This window comes from Protopterus annectens, chromosome 11.part0 (assembly GCF_019279795.1).
Source record: "Protopterus annectens isolate FY-2018-M chromosome 11.part0, PAN1.0, whole genome shotgun sequence".
Lineage (NCBI taxonomy): Eukaryota > Metazoa > Chordata > Ceratodontiformes > Protopteridae > Protopterus > Protopterus annectens.
The window spans coordinates 215,826,965-215,851,096 of NC_056745.1; the positions used below are offsets into that span (position 1 = coordinate 215,826,965).

Sequence of the window (24,132 nt, forward strand, 5' to 3'; positions counted from 1 at the left end):
AAGGTCTGACTTTCTGGTCGAGGATGCAGCAGAGTGGCCAGAGTTAGACCCACCTATATTTTCTGTTCTTGATGGTAACCACAATCTTTGTAGTTTTGTTTGCATGCTTGAGTAAATGGATATTCAAAGTCTGGTGAGGTGGCAATGACTCCAGCATTACTACTTATTTACTTGCTGAAGTTATGGTGTCAGATCCATATTACCAGAGTTTGTAATGGTAAATAATCTCCCCCATTTTCTGAGAAGGTATTCCCTTCCTTTAGAGCAATTTCTCACAAGTCCAAATAAGTTTTGCTACTAGAGGGGGGAGACTGCTTTGGCTTATTCATGGTTTGAGGACATAGATACTCCAGGATAGAGGACTCTACATTTGGAACTGTAGATAGTTTTTCTTACACTATAGGTTCTGAAAAAGAGACTTAAAATCTTTCTTGCAGTGGTTGGATAATCAGAGCATAGTGTGATATATGAGCTTACAGGGAGGCACATGATCATAACCCCCTCCCCCCATAAAGAGCAGCACTGTGTGATTGCAATAGGGCCATAGACAGGTTTATCACCCTTAAAACAATTCACATTCTTGGGAAAGTGAACATAGTGGTCAACTTCATGAGCCAGAGCTCCACTTACGTTCTTGAGCTATTTTTTTCAGGAATGGGATATTGCATAGCACAAGCTGTTTGCCATTCAGTAGAATGTGGCCCTCCCTCTTTCCTTGTCTATCTAGAAATTTAAGGGGAGGTTGGTAGTGTATGCATTCTGTTTCTTGTGGCTTGGAAGATTCCTGTACACCTTTAATCATTCCTCCTGATTCCATGTCTTATCACAAAATTCATAGAACAAACACCAAGTGTCATTGTTGTTGCCATGTAATGGTCAGGAAGGGTGTAGTTTCAGATTTGCAGGTCCCTGCCAATGCAGGAAATAGTTCCTTTACAGGACAAGGAAGTCCATCTTGTTTGAGATGACAACCTACATCCAGTTAGATCATGGTATCTTGACTAGAGCTTTTGCTCCTGTAGGAAATTTTGCTGACAGTCTCTGAATATATTGAAACCTTTCACTTATCAAATGTATTCTGTGGGTCTACTTTGACATACCATTGCCCAGGATACCATGACTGATTGTTTGAATTTCACTGTCCCACAGCCAGTTATACAGATAAAGGAATAGTACAAAAATAAGGCATTAGTAAGCCATGTTTTTGCAGAGGCTCTGTAAGCCCAGGTGCCTCCCTGATGTAGAGGTTTTGCCCCAGCACCCCAGACTCTAAATGTATTAACTACAGTGGTGTAGGCATAACTTCAGTTCCCTTTTTATCTGAATTAATGCAGTCTTGGAGACAGTATATTTTGAGATTAGATATGTGGAGACAGTCCCCAAACAGGGGGTGTTGTACTTCCTAGCAATACTTATGCTTTTAATGATTTCTTCTCAGTATATATTTCCATTCCAGTTGTTTGTAAGACAGTAAGGTGGGTCAGTTCATTGCTGATAATTTCCACAACATTAAGACAAAGTAGACCCTGTTCTCCTACATGGAAGGCTCCATTTGGGCAGTGAGGTATCATGTGACACCTTATTGAATGAGCTTGCAAGTGATATTTTTTCTGTGTGCTACTTGAACCTCAGTCCTCTTCCAACTGGACATAAATTTGTTCTTTCTCCCATACTGGGTATCTCCAGTATGGGAGCTACCCAGTATGGGATAAAGAACAAGTCATCCTGGATATCTTCACAATGAGGTTGAAAACTGTCTGAAGGGGCAGCTGTTCAGGTAGCCATGGATGTCTTTTGTGCTCTTCCCAGCATCTTGGCAGTAAGTGCATATGGTACAAGCCCTAACCCCTCCAATGGGTCAAGTATGAGTGAACCACATCACTGCGGGAGTCATTATAATACCTCTCCTAGGGCCATCCTTGCATTGCCACCTCTCCTTCTCGGGGTCGTGGCACTGGATGTCCCCAGTCCACCTTGTCCTCCCAGGATAGGCATGCCATTCCTCCTTATACCAGCTCCAACAGATAAGTGAGACACAGATAGAACTTGGGTTGCCTGGGCTGTAGTTAGTTTTTTATCCCTCTGTGTCAGCATTGAAGGTTTAGCTTGCAATTAATTTTGATTATCTCAGGCAGCTGTGCGACTTGTTTCCAGTTATCAGGCTGCAGATCTCGGGCATTTCTGCACATCATGAACTTGAGGAGGGCAAAACTGTCCACCAAACCAGGTGGTTAAGTAGTTTCTGAAAGGGATTAAAAAAAAAATTAATCTACCTGTAAGGTACCACTCTCCTCAAAACTTGAACTTCATGTTGTCTGTTAAAACTAGCTAGGTAGTGGCTTTAAAGTTTATATCATTAAAGCTGTTGTTTTCAGCTGCCACAGTTAAACCACAATTGAAAATGTAAAAAAAAAAAGAATTTTACAGTTTGTGCACATGGGCATTTGTACATAAAACTACCATGACAAGTAATAACATTCCCAGGAAATTATTTTCCCAGCTAAAAACAAACTATTTCACAAAAAAAACCCACAAGCTTTCCTAAGAAAAACAAAGCAGTGGGAGGTTTTTGCCAGTGGGGAATTTACCTGCCAAGCCTCTAACAATTGCTGGCCAACCATCAGTGCCACAAAGCCCACAGAAGAAGTGCACTTTCTTGACAAGAAAGCTGTGAACTATTTGGGCCGCTGTTTGCTTTTATATGGGAATCTGCTTGAGCTGCTGGCAGTTAGTGTGTGTGGAAAGTGCCCTTAAGCTTTGAAAAGCTGGCTGGTTGGTCATATCTGTGGCAGGATATAAGACTAATAGCTTAGTCTGTTGCAACAGTGTTCTGTTAGAATTTCTACTGTTATGGTAGGTTTACCTACACAACTATAGTTTTTTTACAAGTTGTTACTAAGATGTTTACTTCAAATCATTTAAATGTTTACATCAAATCTAATATTTTCTGGGCATGGTTCTCAGCGAAAAATGCCTTTCAAATTGATTTTTGTGAAAAAAGTTTACTTTTTTCACCAGTACTTGTGACTAAGGGCTAGGATGTGTGGTTTGGGGGGTTGTCTTTAAAATGGTTTACATCAAAACTTATTTTTCCTGTCATTTTTTTTTTCGCAGGCTATCATAAGCTGCACTACCTGTTTGTAAGACACCTTTTTCAGTAGACAAATGGTCCTGCGTCCCTCTGGGGATTACTATATTGTTTATCATATTGTGTGAGAAAAATTGTGTTTTGTGGTTGCCACTAAAAAATTTACCTCAGGACTTAACTTTTCAGTCAGGATCGAAGACCAACTCTACATGGATCCACTAGTCAGTTATCAAACCCCTTATTTTGGTAGACAGACTGTCCTAGGTACCTGTGGGGATTCCCTTATAATTCATAATTTTTTTCTGAGTTAAAGTAAGTGTAACTTTTCTGTCAAAAAGTTTTGTTGGGGACTAAGGTTAGTGCATTTGATAGTTGTCAAAAACAAATTACCTCGGAACTTAATTTTTCTGTCAAGAAGTAAGACTCGCTCTTAAAAGCTCTGTTAGCCACTTGTCAGGCACCTTCCTTTGTGAGCTACAAGAAGAGAATAGTCATTGGGAGGGGGGCTTTGGTCTTGACACCAGCTTTCCGTTCACCTAAGTTTCTGATGGGTGACTTCAGTGTGATCACTTGTTGCTCCTCAGACTGCTCATCACTTTCTGTTGCTCTCTCTGGTACTGTTCCTCGGGAAGCAACTAAGGAATTGGAAATAGGCATATAATCTGTAGCTCTTCAGTTGCCCTTGTCGGGTAAGGAGAACCACCCTTGTAGGCATCAGGGAATGACCTGTATGATGATCCTATGATAAGCTGTACTGAGAAATGTCATTCCTAAGGAAGGGACTGTCCTTCAAGCCAGTCTTTCCTGGGGGGTGTCTCACAGAATAAGGAAACATAAAGTTAGAGATTTATCATCAAATAAAGCAGATAAGGAGGACTAGCTAGGCTTTGCTAAAGGTTTATTGAAGGCCTTTCAGTCGTTACATACTGAATTTTCCCCTCATATATAAAAAGGGGAAAATCCTCTCTATGAGCTTCTGATCTCCAGTCTAAGGGCAGGACTTTAGCTCAAATTCCCATTCCACATTTTGGAGAATGAGACTTTTCAATTCCCCTCCTAAAGGGTTATATTTTTCTGATGTTATTACCAGAATGGATGACTTGTTTCATTGGAAACAAAAGAAATACCAGAAGTCCAGCAAAGACGTTATGATTTTTTACAGGTGGGTTTTTCTGATCCAGCAGCTGTTCTGCCTAAGCCTTACAGGATGCTTTCTTTATGACCAGCAATTTAAAACAGTAAAAAAAACTCCTCCCAAACACGGCTTTAAATCACTGTATATAGAAGTAACTTTATTAAAACAGAAGGTAAACGCTTTCACAGAGTAACCTATGCTTCATCAGACCATGACAGAACACAGCCTACCATTTGTTAAAGACATAACATTAAAAACAGTATTTACTTTTCTGTTTCTCATAACATTGTGGTTTTCTGGCAAATCATTGAGGATTGAAGTCAGAAAATAATGAAATACATTTGAAATTCAGATTTCATGCCCTTCAGAAAATTCATGCTAATGCAAAACCTTTTATTCTATCAACTTTCTACGTTTATAAGAACAATATTTAAAAATTGCCCCTATTTTTGGGCCTTTGCCCAACCATTATTTATGACTTTGTCGAGATTTCTTGCTCTAAGTGGTTGAGAGGTGTGATTTCCAATAAGGCACAGGTGAACAAAATTTCAAAAAGGAATGGCAGGAGGTTCAAAGAAGAAAGGAAAGTCCTCCCAAAATCAAGGACAGTCTAAGAAAATAGACTGCCGATATATCCCTTCAGTGGCTTTCCACTCCCCATTCTGGCAATCCTGTACAGCTTTTCTAAGTCTAGATCTTATTTTTTCTCTGTAGAACCAGATAACTTCAGACACTTGAGTTCTGAGAATCATTCAAAAGGTTGTAATTGGCAGTGAGGTTCCCCTTCTTCTTTTTCAAGAGATTCCTCTTCATCCAGCCAGTCAGATTTCCCTGTAACCCTCTGTTCTAGATTGGATGCTGTATCATGGGTTATGGAACCTGTTTCTCCAAAACTCTGAGGAAAAGAATTTTATTTAAGGATCTTTCTGGTGACAAAGAAAGAAGGAATCTGGATACCTGTTCTAGACCTTTCTCTCTATACCTTTGCTTCACATTTTCAGTTTTTTTACTTTGCCCTCTGATTTGTCAACAACTCTTAAGATTGTTTACAGAATACCTGACTCCTGTAATATCCCAGTGCAGGAAGCAGGGCATTCATACTTTTCCACATTTAGACAACAGCCATATTTTTGAAGATTCTTTCACAAGTTGTCAAGAATTTCTGGCTTGGGTAAAAAACCCTTTTCTCAGCTTGGATTTTCAGATGAAAATAGAGAAATCTTCTCTCATCCAGTCTTATAGCATAGTGTTTCTGGGATATCATGATGGCTTTTCTTCCTCAGGACAAAATGGAATGTTACTAGAAGTAGTTTCTGATGTTTTCCAGCCAGACATTGTCATCTGCTTGGGAATATCTCAGAATTACGGTCTTGGTTGAAATATTGGCACTTGGAATGCCGAGTGCCAACATGCTGATAAAAAAATAAATAAATAAAATGTAGGAGAAGAGCAAATATTGAACATCACTCTTCTCCTTTAAACTTCTTTTTGCAGAGTGCAAACCCCCTTATACCTCTACACATCCCAAATGTATATACGAACTCTGAGATCACCATATCTCAGAGAAAAGGGAATATTCCAAGAAATGGCCATCTCATACTTAGTGTATGTAAATCTGTTATCTGAAGTAGTTTGCTTCATTTGGTCTTCAACCTGTGGGATACCGGATCCATATCGTTTCCAAGCCAGCAGTTTCACTAGCATCTGCTCCTTACCCATAATACACCTCCACTACCTTCCAACCCCCAGATCTAGTTTGACTCGGCTTGCCTGAAGCATCATGATCTCCTGAGCTCCGAGGTAGTGAGTGGGTTTCTGTATTTTCAAGCAACTTTTTTTGCAAATATTTTCTATCTAGGTGTTTAGTGTAGGTTCCCTCTCCTCCTCCCCTTGCTGGTGCGTTGTGTGTTAGAAAGTTTTCTAAGTAGTTTAGTGTCAGTTTGTTTGTATTGTTTCCCCTTCCCCTAAGTGTTCTGTGTGTCTTGAGTTTGCAGTGAGTGGTTGTGTGACTGGGAAATAGGTTAATTTCTTCACCTTTTTTCCCTCTTTACTGTGCTTTCTTGTTTAGTCATGGCTGATCCAAAGCCTGTATTTAAAAGGTGCAATGAGTGTGGCCATAAATGATCTCCTGCAGATGGCCACACTCTGTGTGTGATGTGCTTGGGCGTTGCTCACTTGAATACAGTGTGTACTTCTGCGCGGGTTTTAACCCACGTGCTGTTAAAGACAGGAAGGCTAAATTGGTCCTCAAAGGCCTTCTTTCCACTTCTGAGGTGGCTGCCTCATCCACGGCTTTGGTCACAGCGGCTGCTGTGGCCACCTCTCTTTCCTCTCTTGCCCTTGCTTCTTCTCCCTCTCAGGCTGGGACTCAAACTCCCACCTCTAAGCCTGTGGACGTGGAGCAGAAAAGGGGCAGAGAGAAGGAGAGAGAGCACAAGGGCAAACATTCTTCTAAGCCAGAGAAATGCAAGCGGTCCCTGGACCTTCCATCTACTCCCGCCAAAAGTCAGGCTAGGATCCGTGACTCCCCTCGGCTCCAATCTCCAAGATTTTCTCCAGAGCCAGAGGAGACACATCTTCTGTCTAGGGCCTTGGTTCCTCAACCCACCAGGTCAGAGTCCGTGGCCTCGTCGAGGTCTACACGGAGCTTGTCGAACGTTGACATGGATAAAATGATGAAGAGGTTCATTTGTACTTGGATCCAGATGGGGGTCCTGCCAGCCCCCCTCTCCCTCTGGAGGGAGGAGCTCGCTTCCCTTTTTCACACCAATTTCTCCTTCTCCGATCTGTCCACCGGTTATGGAGTACTCGGATCCGAGGATGGCCTTACTCAGGGGGTTGGCACCGATGGTACCTGTTTCCTCGATACCGACAACTGCCTGGAGCACGTCGGATCCGACCAGTTTGGATCCGAGTGACTCTCGGAACTGGAGTCTGGGTGTCAGATCTGAGGGAGCAGAACTTTTTTCATTGGCTCTGGCGTTGTCGAGCCAAGTTCCCTCCCTTGGAGCTCCGTCCACTTAGGGCGCGGCTCTGATTTTCTCATCGGATCCAGGGAGAGCGGCTTCCATTTTGGCTCCCGAGGAGGTTCATTCTCCCTCAGCGTTCAGTGTGGTTGAAAGGGTTCTTTCCTCTGGATTGAGATCCTAGACTATCCACTCGGATTCTGCCCTGACCTCCTAGGCTTTGTCTATGCATACCATCAATTTTCCAGAGGGACAGCCCATGCTCGAGGAGCGCCAGATGGTTCCCACTGAGGAACAAGTGGCTTGCAAGTTCCCCCCGGAGAGTCCCACTGGAGATGTGCCTCGTAAGCATACATGTAAGAGGAGGCACTTGAACTCCCCCGAGTCCCTCACCGAGGATACAGATTTGGATGATGGGGAAGGTTCCCCCAGGTCCCCTCCCGAGGATGTCTCCTTTGGAGACATCATGGAAATCCTACGCCAACGGGGAGGTTGGTCTGCCCCTAAACCTTCTTCTGAGTAATCCATGTTCCTGGAAGTTTTCGGCACGGGCCCATCTACTTCCTGGGTGTCCCCTCCCACAGATCCCCTGGTGGACCTGGTCACGTCACGGGCCTGGAAGGAGCCGGACACCATGGAACCAATCGTTAAACATCCTGATAGGATCCTGAGTCCACCATCAGATAGGCCAGCATGGAACAAGGTCTCCCCCATAGACACCATGGTGGTAGCAGCAGCCACAAAGAAGAAACTAGCCCAAGAGAGTTCCTCGGTTCATCCTCCTGACAGAGAGTCGCGGATGATGGACCGCTTAGGGAAGCGGGTTTATGCTTCAGCGACCTTTTCCATTAGGGCACTGAACTACCTGGCTCACGTCACGAGACTCCCGCGTGACCTGGTCAAGGAGCTGGCGGAGTCTCCCCCCCCAAGTCCATGTCACAGGAGGACAGAAATTCATTCTCAATGAGGATGGCCACTTTGAAAGCAGTCTCCAACACATCCATGCAGCTCCTCTTACATGCCACTGAAGGAGCAGCTAGAGCGGCTGGGTCCGGCGTGTCCATGAGGCGGAGCACCTGACTCAGATGATGTCAGTTTTGGAACCTTTCAAGGTGTCCTTTGCCAACACCCCTTACGACGGCTCTACACTCTTTGATAAGACCATCAAAAAGACTTTAGTCCAGAGTGAGAAGGACGGGAATACATTGTCTGTCATCGGAATCTGCTTCTCGAACCCTCAAAGATCCTTTTCCCAGAATCAGAGAGGGCAAAAGAAGATGTGGTTCCGGAAGTCACAGTATTCCCGGGACACTCAGGGCTCTTCTTCCCCCAGAGGCAGAGGGGGACAGAATGGACGCCAGTGCAGAGGCAGAGGGGATCTGAGGAATTTTGGGTCTCAAGAACCTTTCTCGGACAGGCCCGGACAGCAACCCTGAGAGACTTGCCCGACTGCTCTACTCTGGAAGCAGTCAGGAGACGATTGTCCTTGCACCTGGTGGCATGGAAGTCTGTAACATCAGAACGCTGGGTGCGTCCGATCATATCCAGAGGGATACTCTATCCCCTTTGTGATTCCACCCAAACACCTCCCAGACATACCGCCCATGCAAATGGCAGCAGCAGCACAGGAAATTTCCAAGCTGCTAGAAAAATGAGCCATCGAAACCGTCCAGATCGGGCTTCAACTCCAGGTTCTTTTTGGTGCCAAAGAAAACGGGGGACTTAAGGCCCATGCTGGACCTATCTACCCTGTACCTGTCAGTTGCCAAAGAAAAATTCTGGATGGTCACACTACAGTCCATCATGCCATACCTGCAAGAAGGCAACTGGATATGCTTGTTAGACCTCCAGGATGCTTACTATCATGTAAAAATGCACAGAAGCTCCAGGAGGTTCCTCCGCTTCCGGCTATGAGTCAATCATTGCCAATTTGGAGCCCTACCCTTTAGTCTCACCACAACCCCCAGGGTGTTCACCAAAGTGATGGCGGTAGTAGCAGCTCACCTGAAGCTTCAGGGGATTCAGGTCTATCCATACCTGGACGATTGGCTCCTCACTGCTCCCACCAGGTGTCTACTTTCTCAAACCAGGGATTATTTCTTAAAGCTTGCCCTGCATTTAGGAATCACAATAAACACATCCATATCACTTCTAAATCCTGTCCAGGTGATAGACTACATTGGGGCAAGGATAGACACATTACAGTGCAAAACCTTCCTGACCTTGGAGAGAGTACAAAACCTGACAATGCATGTCTCTCTGATCTACCATTCTCATCTCCCATCGGCAGAATCAGTGTTGAGGGCCTTAGGTTCAATAGCAGCGACCATAACGCTTCTTCCGTGTGCCCGGTTACATATGAGAATTCTACAGTCGACACTAGCTGTACAGTTGTCCCTGTTGGTCCATTGTCGTATCCAATACAACTCAGTCAAGTCTGTTGGTCGTCCCTTCCATGGTGGATGTAACTATGGACGCCTCCCAACTTGGGTAGGGATGGGCATTGTTCAGGCAGGACAGTCCAAGGCCTGTGGTCCCCTGTAGAGACCAGCTTGCACATAAATGTTCTAGAGATGAGGGCGGTCCTTTTAGCATTGTAGGCCCTTCATGCCTTTCTTCCTCTGGGAACTATTGCAATTCAGTCAGACAACATGTCAGTGGTCTGGTATATCAACAAACTGAGGGACCAGGTCCTACCCCCTTTGTCTTGAGGCCATGAGAGTGTGGGAATGGGCAATCTCCACTGATCATTTTTCTCATAACAACGCACATTCCGGGACGGTCCAACATTCTAGTGGACAGGTTAAGTTGGACTATTCTGATACCATACAAGTGGTCCCTGAATCTTTCAGTAGCAGAGCAGATCTTCCTGGAGTGGAGTCAGCCTTGCTGCGATCTCTTCGCATCTCCTTCCAACGTGAAGTGCAGTGAGTTTTTTGCTCTGAACTCCCTGCCGGGGGGTGTCCCCCAGAGATGCTCTAGTCCATGCTTGGCCTCCCGGTCTTCTGTATGTTTACCCTCCAGTACCTCTTATTTCGAGGTTTCTACAGAAAGCTCGTCGAATGGGGAGCAAAGTGATCCTCATTGCCCCATTTTGGCCTTGCCAGGTATGGTTTCCCTTCCTTTGGTCTCACCTTCTGGCTCCGCCCTGGATTTTGGATCCCATTCAGGATCTGATTTCACTCCCATTGGGGGTTCCTCATCTGAGCCTGGACAGTTTGAAGCTCACAGCTTGGCTGCTCCAGTTCCCATGATCGCTAGGACTCCTGGATTATCCTGTTCAGTTAGGTCTATTCTGGTGGCTGCTTATAAGTCTTCAACCAGGAAGGCTTATTGCAGCAAATGGAAATGTTTTTCCTTTTGGGCCTCTCAAAGAAGTTTAGACCCCTTCACGGCTCCTATCTCTGCCATTCTTGATTTCCTAGCCACTATATTTCAGCAGGGAACTAGTTCTTCTACTATCAAAGTTCAATTGGCTGCCATTTCTCATTTTCATGTGGGTAAGAATTCTGCCTCACTAGCCTCCTCCAGACTGTGTAAAGCCTTTATTAAAGGGATTTTTCTGTTACAACCCCCTGTCAAGGATCCTGTTCCCCCATGGGACCTTACTATGGTTCTTCAAGCTCTGGTCGCTCTGCCTTTTGAACCCACTGCAACCACACATCTAAAATTCTTATCTTGGAAAACAGCTTTTCTAGTGGCTATCACTTATGCTAAAAGGGTTTCAGAACTACAAGCCTTGTCCATCAAAGTTCCTTATATGATTTTTCACAAAGATAGGGTTTCCCTTCAGACCAGTCCATCCTTTCTTCCCAAGGTGGCATCACCAGTTAATATTAATCATGCCATTAATTTACCCATCTTCTTTCATAACTTTGCTAACAAAATGGAATATAAACTCCACTTGTTGGATGTTCATAGACATTTACATTTTATTTACTTAGGACCAAAAATTTCCGTAAATCCGATCAGCTGTTTGTGTCCTTTTATAAACCCTTTTTGGGTAAACCTATCTCCAAGGTCACTATTGCTAGGTGGATTTCTTCATGCATCCTTCAGGTCTGTAAGGACAAAGGCGTGTCTCCTCCGGGTCAGGTGAAAACTCATTCCACTAGGTCTATAGCTACTTCTGCAGCCTTTTGGTCTAGAGTCTCATTGGATGATATTTGTTCTGCAGCTACTTGGTCCTCATCTCATACCTTTATTTCTCACTACAAATTGGATTTGACTTCTAGAAGGAGAGCATCCTTTGGTTCTGCGGTGCTTCGGAATATCCTTTCATGAAGGCCACCCAGGAGTTTAGTAGCTGGGGACTCTGTCCCACAGATTGAAGACTGAAGACCGAAGACCAAATGAAGTAAACTACCGTCCCTTCCTCCTTCCCCCTGATCTTATTATATATACAGCCTGTTGTCTGCAGCTGTAGGTCATAAAGTGTTTTTCAGGTCGGGTTATCAGGATGAAGGTCAGCAAACTTGATCTGGGGGTTGGAAGGTAGTGGAGGTGTATTATGGGTAAGTGGTGGTGCTTGGAGCTCAGAGCAGATGCTAGTGAAACTGCCGGCTCGGATCCGATATGGATTCGGTATCACACAGGTTGAAGACAAATGAAGTAGAACTACTCAGATGGAATGTTATGGTGAGTGCATAACTTCCTTTTTTCGGCTATTAAGCTTCAGTTGTACAGGATTCATTAAAGTGGGTACCAGCATTGCCATACTTTTCTCATTATCTTTTGGCCGGACTTCACTCAAGGAATAGTTAGTATTCAATGATTCATCAAATCATGTTGGACCAGTACACACTTGCATTTCAAATTCGAATGTTGGGGTTTGTGAAAAAGGAGTTACACTAGTATGTGAATCAGATGTCTCTCAATCCAGATCTTTCTTTTTCCCTTTCATACCCATCTCAGTCTGTAACCACAAATGCATCAGACCTAGTTTGATGAGCTGTTTTCAAGGGAGTGAATGTCTAGGGCCTCTGGAACAAGCAAGACAAATTAAATCATGTAAATAGGTTCATAGATGTACACTAGACTAATGACCACTAGGTCCCTTATAAGCCTAGCCGTGTAACCTAAATTTGACCCACAAATTTGATTTAGATCAGGGGCATTTACTGACTGCCTCTGTCCATCAGAGACATAGGCTCCAGAGCAAGGGTGAATTTTCTGATTACCCATCCACTGATCCAATTTGCTATTAAACAGGGATAGTGAGGAACTCTGCATCACATGGATAGGGAGCTTGTTTCAGAGGGAATTCTCTGAGAAACATATGTGTCTCTGCAACATGTCCTGTTTATGTTGCAGGCAAAATGTAGGTCTTTTAATCTAGTAGTTCTGATGTTGTTTGTTTTATAGATGGGTAAAAGGTTCATCCGAAAAGGGTCCAAGTATGCCTTGTGTGCCAGGCAAAAATCACCTCTCAGAAGTCTGTATGATACTGACTAAAGAGAGACTGTTTAAAGTGATCAGTGTAGGACATTGTGTTTACTTCTTGTATTCTTTTTCTAAAGAACATTTGTGGACGTTCAAGTTGCTGTATGTATCTGATTAGGTACATACCGAAGGGTTCCATTATATTGTATGATAGGTCTGATGAGGGCCGAGTACAGTGGTATGATGACCATTCTGGACCTAGATGCCATGCCCTTCATTATAAGCTGAGCAACATAATATAATTATTGTACTACTTTGAATGCATGTTGGTCAAAAGCTAGGTCGCTATCTACACGAGCTCCTAGATCCCTAACTTGTGAATTGACTTTTTGTGGTGTTTTATTGCTGATGTAGTTACCCGGGGTGGCCAACTTCCCAAAAGGTACTATAATGCATTTCTTGGTATTAAGTTTAAGCCATGGCTTTGGCACCAAACATTTGTCTTTGTTAGGCCTTCCAGAAGGGTGTTCTCGTCTTGGGGGATTCAGTGACTGCTCCCTGTCTGCAATTATCTGGGAACTTGGTTAGTCAGAGGTGTTTGACATTGGCTTTGACATCCGAGAAGCAGATACCAAAGAGAAATGGGTCTAACACTGAGCCCTAAGGGACTCCACTGATGACCCGCCTCTTGACCTCCTGGGTCCTATCAGTGAGGCAGCTAGCTATCCAGGGTGTTATAAAGGAGTTTATACCTAGTTCTATAAGTTTGTTGACCGTGACGGAATGTGGTATTGTATCAAGTGCTTTAGCCAGATCTAAGTAGGTAGTATTCACCATTTTACCCTCATCCATTGCATTGGTGACCTTTTCAAAGAAGTCCACCAGATTCAGTAAGCATGCCCTTCCTTTGACAAAGCCAGTCTGGGATGAATCCAGTGACTAGAGATCGCCTGTGTCCTTAATGATAATTTGTATGATAATTCTTTCAATGGCTTTGCAAGTAAGACTAGTCAGATTAATGGGTATGTAGTTTCCAGGATCTGTTGAAGGGTACTCCCTTATGAAGGGGGTGAATGTCACAGTCCTCCATTCATGTGGCCCAGAGCCTGTTTTAAGACTATAGTTAAATAATGACTCCAGGGGTCTGACAAGTAATTTTTAAACTGTTCAAGAGGCATCCTGGGATGTTATGACCCATTGAGGCTGTGGTCTTGCCTTTAGCGATTGCAACCAGTACTTGCTCCCTAGTTTTAGTTGGAGGGGTTATGTTTGAGGGGTGGTTGGGAGTGAGAGAGATGTAAAGTTGAAACTGAAGTCATCCACTAACAGGTTCACTATATAGCCAGTCTCGGTGAATGTGGCACCGTTAACCACTAGTTCAGCACATCACTGTGTGCTGTCCTTGAGGTTTCTGACATAGCTGAAAAAGGCCTTAGGATTCTCTTTCATCTGTGAAACTACCTTAACTTCAAAATTAGCTTTGCTTGACCTAATTAGTTCTCTTAGTTGCTTATTTATTTTGATGAGAGTTTTTATCTTTATTTGAATTACCCTTCCTGATTTTTGCCATAACTTTTCCCTTTGTTGTATATCCTTTTTAATTTGGGATGCCTCCAGAGTAGTTTGTTTGTGGGGTTAATCCTGAGCTTACTTCTGGTAGGTACAGCAGCCTCTCTGCAGCCATTGACATAGTTGTGCAGAGTTTCTGAGTGCAATTCAGCATAGACTGCTATGTTCTTGGGGTTTGGAGGGGTAATACATTTTGACAAACCATCACTTAATAAAAGGTAATTTGGCTTAGAATAGTTCCTAACTGTACTAGTTTTAATAGGATTGTGGAATTGATTTTATTGTGTTGTTTTATAGTAAAATGTCTTTCAGATCCTGTTGTACATTTCCACAATTGTCTGACTCTTATGTGCTAACTGAACAGCTGCCATGTGTTGTTTGGTTGTATGTTTCAATTTGGAGCTTTGTGGTGTCATAACCAATGGCTCTCAAGAATGTTTTATCAGCTAGTGAAGTAGAATAGCAGTATAGCATGGTTGGCAATGACAATGATAATAAGCTGTAGATATGTGATAGTATATAGGCCTAGGTTTGATTCCCACAGCTTACCATTAATACCATTTATTAAATAAAGCTATTCAGTTACCACTTTGCAAAGGTTTGCATATTTCCGGCATGTTTTATGCGTACAATAACTAATAAAAAAAATGAACGTTCCTGTTTTTACACTTTTAAGATTAAAGAATGTATGCTAGTCCACCGAAGAAATTGGGGAACAGAATAAATGAACTCCCTGCTGAACTATAATTGCTGAAACACCGTGTTTATAGAAATCTATCAAACGTGCTTTACTATCCATTAGTTAGAAGTCATTATCTTTACCTTCCTTGGATGGGGTGGGTTGGGGATGCCACTCTGTGAACGGCGGGATGAAGTACAACAGTCATAAAAATCTGATTTTGTATGCAGTGTGGAAAGTGTGATCCATGAAGTGAGTCATCCCATTCTTAAGAATTTTGTCTGGCATCACCACATTGCTTATCACTCTTCCACCTGAAATCCACACCAGGTAATACATTTATTATAATTTAAACATCTTAGTGCAAGAATTTATGAAGTCTGCAAGCTATTTTTATTCAGAAGAACATAAAATTTGAGATACAGAGGATTTATGCATGGAAAATACATATGTATGTAAGTTTCATTTGTTTAGAAAACTTATAATAGTGTTTCTTTTGTGTTCCATTTTAGGACATTTGTTACAGAGAGTGCAGTGGAGCCCAAGACTGCATTTCCTGTCAGAAGTGGAAATGAAAATGATAAGCCATGGCTGTCTTGTTATAATTCATGTCCTGTTGCCCTACGACTAGCAATGTTAGGTAAAGAAAAGCGGAGATGCCGATGCAGCAGTCACCAGATCCCACATTTGACAGACTTGGAGTATGATAACTTTATCAGCAGTCAGATGCCTGGGCTGGAACAGATTATTGTAGTCTGTGTGGTATCCTCAACTGGTCCTGAAGCTGGCCTCCGAGAGGAGGAGTTACAACAACTGTATGCCAAGAAAAACAAAAACAGAAGCATGCCTTGCATGCAGGTAGTATATATCGCATCTGCAATTAGTGTTGAAATTGTAACACTATGAGAAAAAAATCCTTATTTTGATAAGATGCAACATCTGTACAGCAATGCTAAATGTCTGTTTATTATTTTTTGTAGCTTTCCATAAATTGACAAAAATTAAAATAGTAACATTCTGACTGACCACTACATTTAATACACCATTGTAATATAGTTATCTCAAGCATATATTTGTAGGGTTATTTTAATCAAATCAGTTTTTAGGTGACACATGGGAGGAGTGTAACAGAGGACTGTTTTGTTAATTAGTGAAGGCACAACATTTTATTTCATAGCTGCAATACTATTTCTTATGATTCTGGTGACAAGGATTTATGAATGTATCACTATAGGCCACTTGAGAGAAAGACATACCTCAAAGGATGCCAGTTCTGTTTCAGAGTGGGTGGAGTCTATGCTGATTTATTGAAATGGAGGTGAATACTTGATGGTACCATACTCCTACTTTAACTGATTGACACCCGACTCCCCATATAGCTGTTTAGTCACAAATGACAAAACAGGAGTATGTATGAAAATGACTTACACAAGCAAAGCACATTGTGTGATTATGAGTGCTCTGGAACTGCTTTACGTAATTCACAGATAGAAACTAGGATAATGCTACCCTGGAGTTAATACTTGCCTTCAACATATCCATCAGCACCACTCTTACTTAAATATAGTAATTCTGTGATTGTACAGCCTCAAAGAAAGGAGAAGCACCCTGCAGGGGTGTTACAGTGGTTGTATTAACTGCAGTCTCAGTCACAATTTCAAACAAAATACATTTGAGGAATTGGGAATAGCAAGATGCCACCTGACCAAATACAAATCTAACTCTTGTAAGATAACCATGTAGCTTCGAAGAGTACAGGTGGTGAGTAAAAGCAAAGGGCACCAGTTCAGCCGTTTGTGATATGCTGGTGTGCCAGCATGTGCAGCTCTTACTGTACCACCCATACTATAAAACTGAAGTACTATATTAAGAAGGTAATACTGGAGACAAGTGCTTCCTTCCATATACTGAAAAGCTTCCTCTCTTGTCTTGCTACTGGTGATTCTTGTGTTTTCCTCTCATTACACTGGAAGTGGAGGAGCACTATTAAGTGAGTTCGGTGGCACAAAGAAATGGACTGTAACCCTGGCAACCTAGTTTATGTAACTTGAGTGGATGCTGAAGGGGATGGCAAGGGAGACAGAATAGGAATGAGCAGCCTGTGCTGGATTGCTGCAGTCTAGGGCAGAAAGACAGGCAAACTCTGCAGCTGCTGCCAGACAGAGACTGGGTGATGCTTTAGTTGGGACAGGATAAAAGATGGAGGTGACAGATTGACAAGCAGTGTGGAAGCACAGTAGTTGGAAGCATTGCAGGGAAGCATGTACCCCAGATCCAGTACAGCAGAGTCTTCTTTTGAAGTGTTCAAATTAGCTACCAAAAGGACAAGTGTAGGGAAAGAACAAAGCCTATGGCATGATTTGTCCTTTGGTATTAGCTGTTGCCTGCAGTACAGCTTTAGCACCACAAGGATAGGAGAAAATAAGAGCTGTTGGTTGCCAAGGATTAGTTGACAGTCAGTGAAGCACAGCAAAACAAAACAAAAAATGTTGCAAAAACGGAAGTTGTATGGTATTTATTTATTATATTTGATAAGAAATGCCCAGCTAGGAAATACCATTTTCATTGGATTCCCATAAAGAAAAGGCATCTGCAGTCTAAAGCATCTAATTTTCAATAGGCAAAACAGTGATTGCACTCTATAGAAACTCCACATGGCAAGCAAGATAACAACTGATTACAATTAGAAATACCTAGTGGTAATACACAAAGTAAATAAAATTTTGCAGTAATGCAGGGATACAAAGAACATGTGTTTAAACAGTTGGCACAAAGCACCACAAATGGTGGAAATTTCAAGTTGGCTGCATACTGATCAACAGCTTAATTTCAGAACTTCCAGTGTGAAAAGGGAGCCACTGAAACTGTCATTTTATGTAAAATTCAGTTACTAGCTATTAAGTATTTTTGCCTGGATGTCAGCAAAGAAGAAATGTAGAGAACCTTTAAGAAATTCAACCAGAAAAGCTAAAGAGAAAGCACTGACTGAGAAGACTCTTGCACCTGATCAGCAAAAAGCAGTTCAAGATTCAACTTTAGTACAAGAAATTACTTCCAGTAATTTAGAGGAAAAAATAAATCATATGTACTTAGGGATGATTAAAATAATTGAAACATTGAACAAATATAGCAACTCAGATAAAAGGCTGGATCAAAATAGAAGACTCTTTAACCAGCTATTCAGGTGAAGTGATAAAATTGCAAAAAAAAAAAAAATTAAATTGAAGAAAAGGCTGGCTGAGTATGAGACTTTTCAAGAAGAGCTGTTTCAAAAATTGGAGTTAAAAGACCGAGCACAAAGAGAAAACCTAAGATTAATTGAAAGGAGCAGGCTGTATTAATCAAGCAATTTGACTGGTGTTCCAAAGCAAGATTTGTTAACTGAAAGCGCACATAGAGTGTATGCTCCACACCTGGTCATGAGAAAGGAGCCAAGACCCATATAAGTAAAGATACAATCATATCAGCAGAAACAGATGATCCTGAGAAAACTGTGGTCAAAAGGAAAAGTTTTAACTATTGAAGACAGCAGAGTGTTTGTGGAAAACAATTATTGATGGTATGTGAAACAGAAGAGAATCACATTTATCCCAGCAATCAGGGAATGTTTATAGACATGTATGAGATTCAAGCTGCTGTATTCTGCTATCAACAGAATCTTTTTTTCCTGGAGTATCAAAGACATTTTTGAATGTAGAACATGCTAAGGAGGAAATAAAAATGTTTATCCAACAAAAAGTGAGCCAGAAAGCCAAAGGGGATTTTGCTTCTCATTCTTCTAACAATAAAACTCATAAAGAGACCCTTGCCTGTGAAACCTTTATCATTGTTCCAAAGAAAAATGCTTGAAAGTCAGAAAAAAACAAATGAGTTGACTAGAAGAACCAGGAGTACCATTGACTTGAGCCAGCGACTGATGTTGAGAGACGAAGGTGATCAGGAAGAAGACCCGCCACACTGAAATTAGTGAATAAATGGGAGACTAAAAAGCTTCAGTCTCATTTGAGAAATATGGCTTTCCAAGAAAAAGTGACAGAGAAAAACAGGAGTTTTGTTGACTTTATTAAACTTGTGGGCAGACTGTAAAGTACGCACTCACTTTGTCATTAATGTGTAGAAGGACACAAAAGGGAAAAATAATTAACTGTAAGCAAAGCAATTTTTCTTAGTAGTATTTCTGTAAACATTTCATCATATGTAAACTACATATTGTATTGTAAATCAGTTTTGTATAGGGTGCAGTCGGGGGTATTTCACATTTGGGGTCTTTTCCTGTGACTGTTGTCTATGTTAAAGATATTAAATAAATGGGCACTTTTTTATTTGAAAGAAATACAGCTTTACACTATAAAAAGATGAGAGAGACTGGACAGAAACAAGTTTATAATGATATGATCTTGGGCTGCTGGGGTGTGGGTAGGGTGTAAAAGTATCCTAATTATATTATGTTATGTTATATATTATATTATATGCAAAATCTAGATAATTCCCCTTGTTTTCTACAAGGGTTACTGTCTAGATTAATGTCCTTCTCATAAGCAGTAAGCATTGTTTGTAAGCAAATATGCAAAATATAAGACAAAATGATGAGAGGCATAGAAAGTGCAAAGTTTCTTGCACCAGCAAAAATATTCACTTGTTTTTTTTTCCCATTAGCAAATATTCTCAGTGGGAGACGTGGTCTGCAGCTGAGAATAGTTAGCTAGGAGAATTTTGTACATTGTGTTCTGAGTGAAAATTACATAGATTCTTTCATACATCTGCAGAGTTTAGTTGGTTTTTTCTCACTGCTGGAGTCGAGCTGTCTGCATGTGAAAGCAATTACTGTTGAGCGTCTGCTGAAGAAAATGCAGAATTTAAAGGTACAATGGCAAGCATTTCAGTAAAAAATAAAGTCTTAAATTTTGGAAAGCGAATAAGAGTATCTTTCCAGCAACCTTAATACTTTAACATATTTAAGATAATGGTACACAGTTTAGTTTTATTTAAAGTCAGCCAAGTGCACTTTTTCTTAGGGTTAAAACTTAATGTTTTCTGCAAGCATGTAAGCTGTTTTTCACATCTGGGAGGGGAATAGAGCTAAAAAAAAGAACAGACAGCAATCAGTGTAATTGGAAACACAGGCTGTAACATGTGCTTTAGCATGAGTAACCTTAATTTTAGATTAGGTAATGCCTGTATGTGCAGCTGTTGGTTTGTGGTGATTGCTCCTATCTGGAGGGCTAAACTTTATTTGTTGAAAATGTACATTTGTTTTGTGTGTTTGTTCCAAGTTAATGGGGGTGTGGTTGTTCTTAAAATGTTTTTTTTTTTGTTTGTTTCAGGGTTTTCATTAAAACAAAACATCTTTAAAATATAATATAGGTTAAAATGGATATGAGAAGAAACAAATGTATGAAAGATCAGCCTAACAGATAGTGTGTGTATGTAAGACAAAAGTTTGAAATACACATTAAAAAACTGTCATGTATAATAGGTGAGAGCAATAGCCTTTTAATATAATGACTATTTTATCTATACTATTTTGAAATGTAAATGGCTTTACAGGTACAGAAGGAAAGAGTATTGAATTATATTAAGAAATGCAGAGTGCAAATAGCAATGCTGCATGAAACACATTTGTAAAGGAATGAGCATGTGAGTTTGACAAAAAAAAAGGATTTCAGGGATGATTAAAATAATTGAAACACTGAAATATCAGGGACAAAGGAAAAGGAGAATAGTGATACTGATTGCTAGAGGGGATCCAGTAGTGATAGAGGAGGAAAAATTAAATAAAGGTAGATTTGTGGCAATAAGGGACTATTGGCAAGGGAGGAGGATTACGCTGGCATGCATTTACAGTCCACCAAAATGTGGAGCTTAAGAAAATTTCAGGAGGAATAATATGACTTATAAGTGAGAACTAGTACTTAATTTGAAGCAATTAGGATGTGTCAAGGAGCATGTTTGAAGAAAGATATAAAAATATTTAGTATGGAAGGCATGAGTTCAGTAGTAGCAACTCATACAGAATTTATATATTATTCCACACGGTAGAATAACATGGCTGTACTGGACAGAATTTATATTTTATAGGATCATCTGCATTTAATTGAAAACTTTGACATAAGCAATAACTATTTTAGATCACTGACTAATAAAACATATGATAAAAATGCAGAGTAATGAAGCAAAAATGAGACACTGGTGCTTTCCCACATACCCATTAAAAGAGTGGGATTCAAAATTAGGTGGTGGAAATTATTCAATAATTAATTGAGAAGATAGCAATTTCATCAGAAGGGATAGCTAGTGAGGGGTATACAATGAAAGTAGAGTTGAAAAATAGGATAGAAATAAAACAGAAGGAGATACGGTTAAGAAGTAGCAGGAATTATTTAGAGGGGCTGACAAAGGTTAAAGTATTGTAGAATAAGAGGGCTCTTACATAATAAGAAAAGGAGCAACTGCAGAGTGCTGAAGAGAAAATAAGGGAGGATTTGAATAATATGCATGTGTTTAGAAAGATTACTGTTTAAAACCTGTTTTTGATAACTACATAGTACAGAAACATTTAGCACAACAACTTAGGCAACAGAAAGTAGAGGGCTGTCACCAAATTTAGGGAGCCTTTGACAAGAAAAATAACCAGAGATCCTATAGAGGTATTAGAGGTATTTTGGAAGTTTCTGCAAATCTGTATAAAGCAGAGGAATGTGGAAACCAAGAAAGGAATCAAACAGAAATATTTGTGGAAGACTTAATTATGCCAAGGGTGGAGGAAGACTGGGCTCAACAATCAATAGTTAAGACAGAGTTTAAGAGTAGAGGTAAAAATTATGTATAATCAAATAGCATATGATATTCTTATGGAAGTTTGGAAGTTAAGAAGGAAGAAAGATCTGCAAGATTTTGTTCAATAGTGTTTTAAATGGAGGAGAAGCACCATCATCTTGGAAGAAAATTGTGGTGGCTGTATTAACCAAAGAGGATAAAAGATCCACCAGACTTGGCTTTGTATATACCCATTTCAATTTTAAACCATGATTATAAAATGTTTGTCTGTACTAGCTAAAAGAATGACAAACGTGTTGCTGAAATTGGTAGATATGAATCAGTGTGGTTTTGTGGAGGGGATTTAAACATTTGACATTAATAGAACAATAATGATCCAGAGGGAAGCAGAATGTAAGAAAATATCACTGTTGGTGGTAGTCTTGATGCAATGAAAGCATTTAACAGAGTAAACTGGGATTTTATGAGTAGGGCAATAGAACCCTTTGCAGTCCCTGATGCAATAATAATGTTTATTAGGATGATATATGAAGGATCCGAGGAAAGAATTAAAGTGGAAGAATTCCTCTGTAATAAGTTTTGTTTGAACAGAGGAACCTGGCGGGGTGTTTTCTTTCCCCTTTATTTGCTTTATTGCAAATAAAATTAGGGACTCAGAAATTCAAGGATATAATTGGTAGGGTATTCAAAAGTTGCATATGAATGTTATACTTGATAAATCCAGAAAAAGACAGTTTTATGTTGTGGAACATTTTGAGACAGTTTCAGGTCTTTTCAGGATATAAAATAAATAAAGATGTGCCCACTCAAGTTGGTTCAGCAATACCCATGTTTATGGGGACACTATAAAATTAATTATTTAGGAGGTGGATTAAAAAGACTTCTGTTATGGCAGCTATGGGTATGTAGGAAGATACTAAACAAAATATAATACAAAAACCAAGAAACTTGAAGCTGTAGTTTATGGATATGGATAATAAGATATAAGCAGTGAAAATGCTTTAGTCTCTTTAGTTTTATATACATCTCAGGCATGTTTTTATCAACCCAAGGAGAAATTGTGGCAGTAATTTTTACAGAGCTGAAGGAATTTGTCTGAGAGAGAAGATTGCAAGAATTAAGTAGGATAAGCTGATTTTCCCAATAGAACAAGGTGGTTTGGGGTTACTTTAATAGAATGTTTTACAGCTACGCACTGGTTAATATTTTTTGTTCTGTTTCTCATCTGCTGTCCATCAGTGTCCAACACCATGCTGTAACATTCCACAGTGCTGGGAGCCTTTCTGGAAACCATCCACCTAAATTAGGTTTAGCACCGTTGAAAGGCTGTCTTCCAGCACAGTGACTATGTTTCCACTCACAGGAATGTTGGCTGACATGCAGAAATGGCTCTTATTTTTCAGAAATTTAATCATAATGGAGAAGGGCAGAGCAGGTAATGGTACTCATTCCCTTGTGAGAGTTTGTGACAAGTGTGTGTACTATAGAAACATTTAGTAAAGGTTAGATGTGTCTGAACTGACACAGCAGAAGTCTTTCAAGGAGGTTTGCAGATGTAGTTGTGGAACTGCTTAGCATTCTTGTAAAATAGGAGTAAATGTCACGACTGTCCCAGTAGATGTTGCACTGGTTACCTACTTACCATTCAATCCACTGTTCAGTCCTCAAAATTGACTTTGGAAGGGAAGGAAAGTGGTACTGCCTGCCAAGTAGTGCTTGTACTATAAGTGTCTGTTAGTTTCAATGTGTAGACACATGTACCTCACCTGGCCATTGCAGCAGGTCCTGCTTTTGTGGTGTATGCACGAAGACAGCAGGGAGTGACAGTTATAAGCAGAAATAACACCTCTCACTGCTCAGTTACAGCCAAGAGACTTGATTCCTAGGTTCACGGATTAGTACTAGGTTTACAGTCAGACTTTGAGAAGCTTATTTTTGTAACCCAAATAGTAATGATACTACTAATTGTACCTGGTCAAGACAGCATTCTCACAAATCACTGGCAGAAAGCTACAGTTTCCCATCCAATCACCTATGCTAGTTATGAAGACAGATAAGGGGCTGCTGTTTTTGATATACAAAGAGTGTCTATTCCATAGACATGGGGCACACTAGATTAAGAACCTCTTGAACCTGTAAATGATATTAACTTGAAGTGGAAGTTTAGATATTTAGAATATGTATTTGCTAGACTAAACCACTGGTTTTATGAAGATGGTGGAAGTTGATAAAACAGGATCTTTCACTGGACAAAAATCTAAAATAGGTCATCTCTTTGGAGTCTGTATGAGGTGGAGTAGACAAAGGTGGATTTTAATCTACTAGGATAGCTCAGATTGCCTACTACAGAGATATTTTTGTTAAAAATATTTGTGGTATTTCAAGTTGATCAAGGTGCTTAGTTAAGTACATCTCAAAAGATGCACAGTATTCAAATGTTCTTTTCAGCAGGGATGAATGCATGGGTCAAAGACCTCTTTGTACATTTATGAAATATGCAGACAGGTGAGCTGTGCAAGGCCAAAAAACTTTCTAT

The 24,132-nt window shown here is 40.7% G+C and overlaps 1 protein-coding gene across 2 annotated transcripts in view; it reads left to right on the top strand.

Moving 5' to 3' along the window:
* Positions 1-24,132, top strand: part of CCHR11.PART0H3orf20 (chromosome chr11.part0 C3orf20 homolog) — a 2,050,812-nt gene that overhangs the window by 1,511,447 nt on the left and 515,233 nt on the right. For both annotated transcript variants that reach the window (XM_044087635.1, XM_044087636.1), the window contains exon 15: positions 15,332-15,677. In XM_044087635.1, coding sequence (XP_043943570.1) covers positions 15,332-15,677 — 346 coding nt within the window. The remainder of the gene's footprint in view (positions 1-15,331; positions 15,678-24,132) is intronic.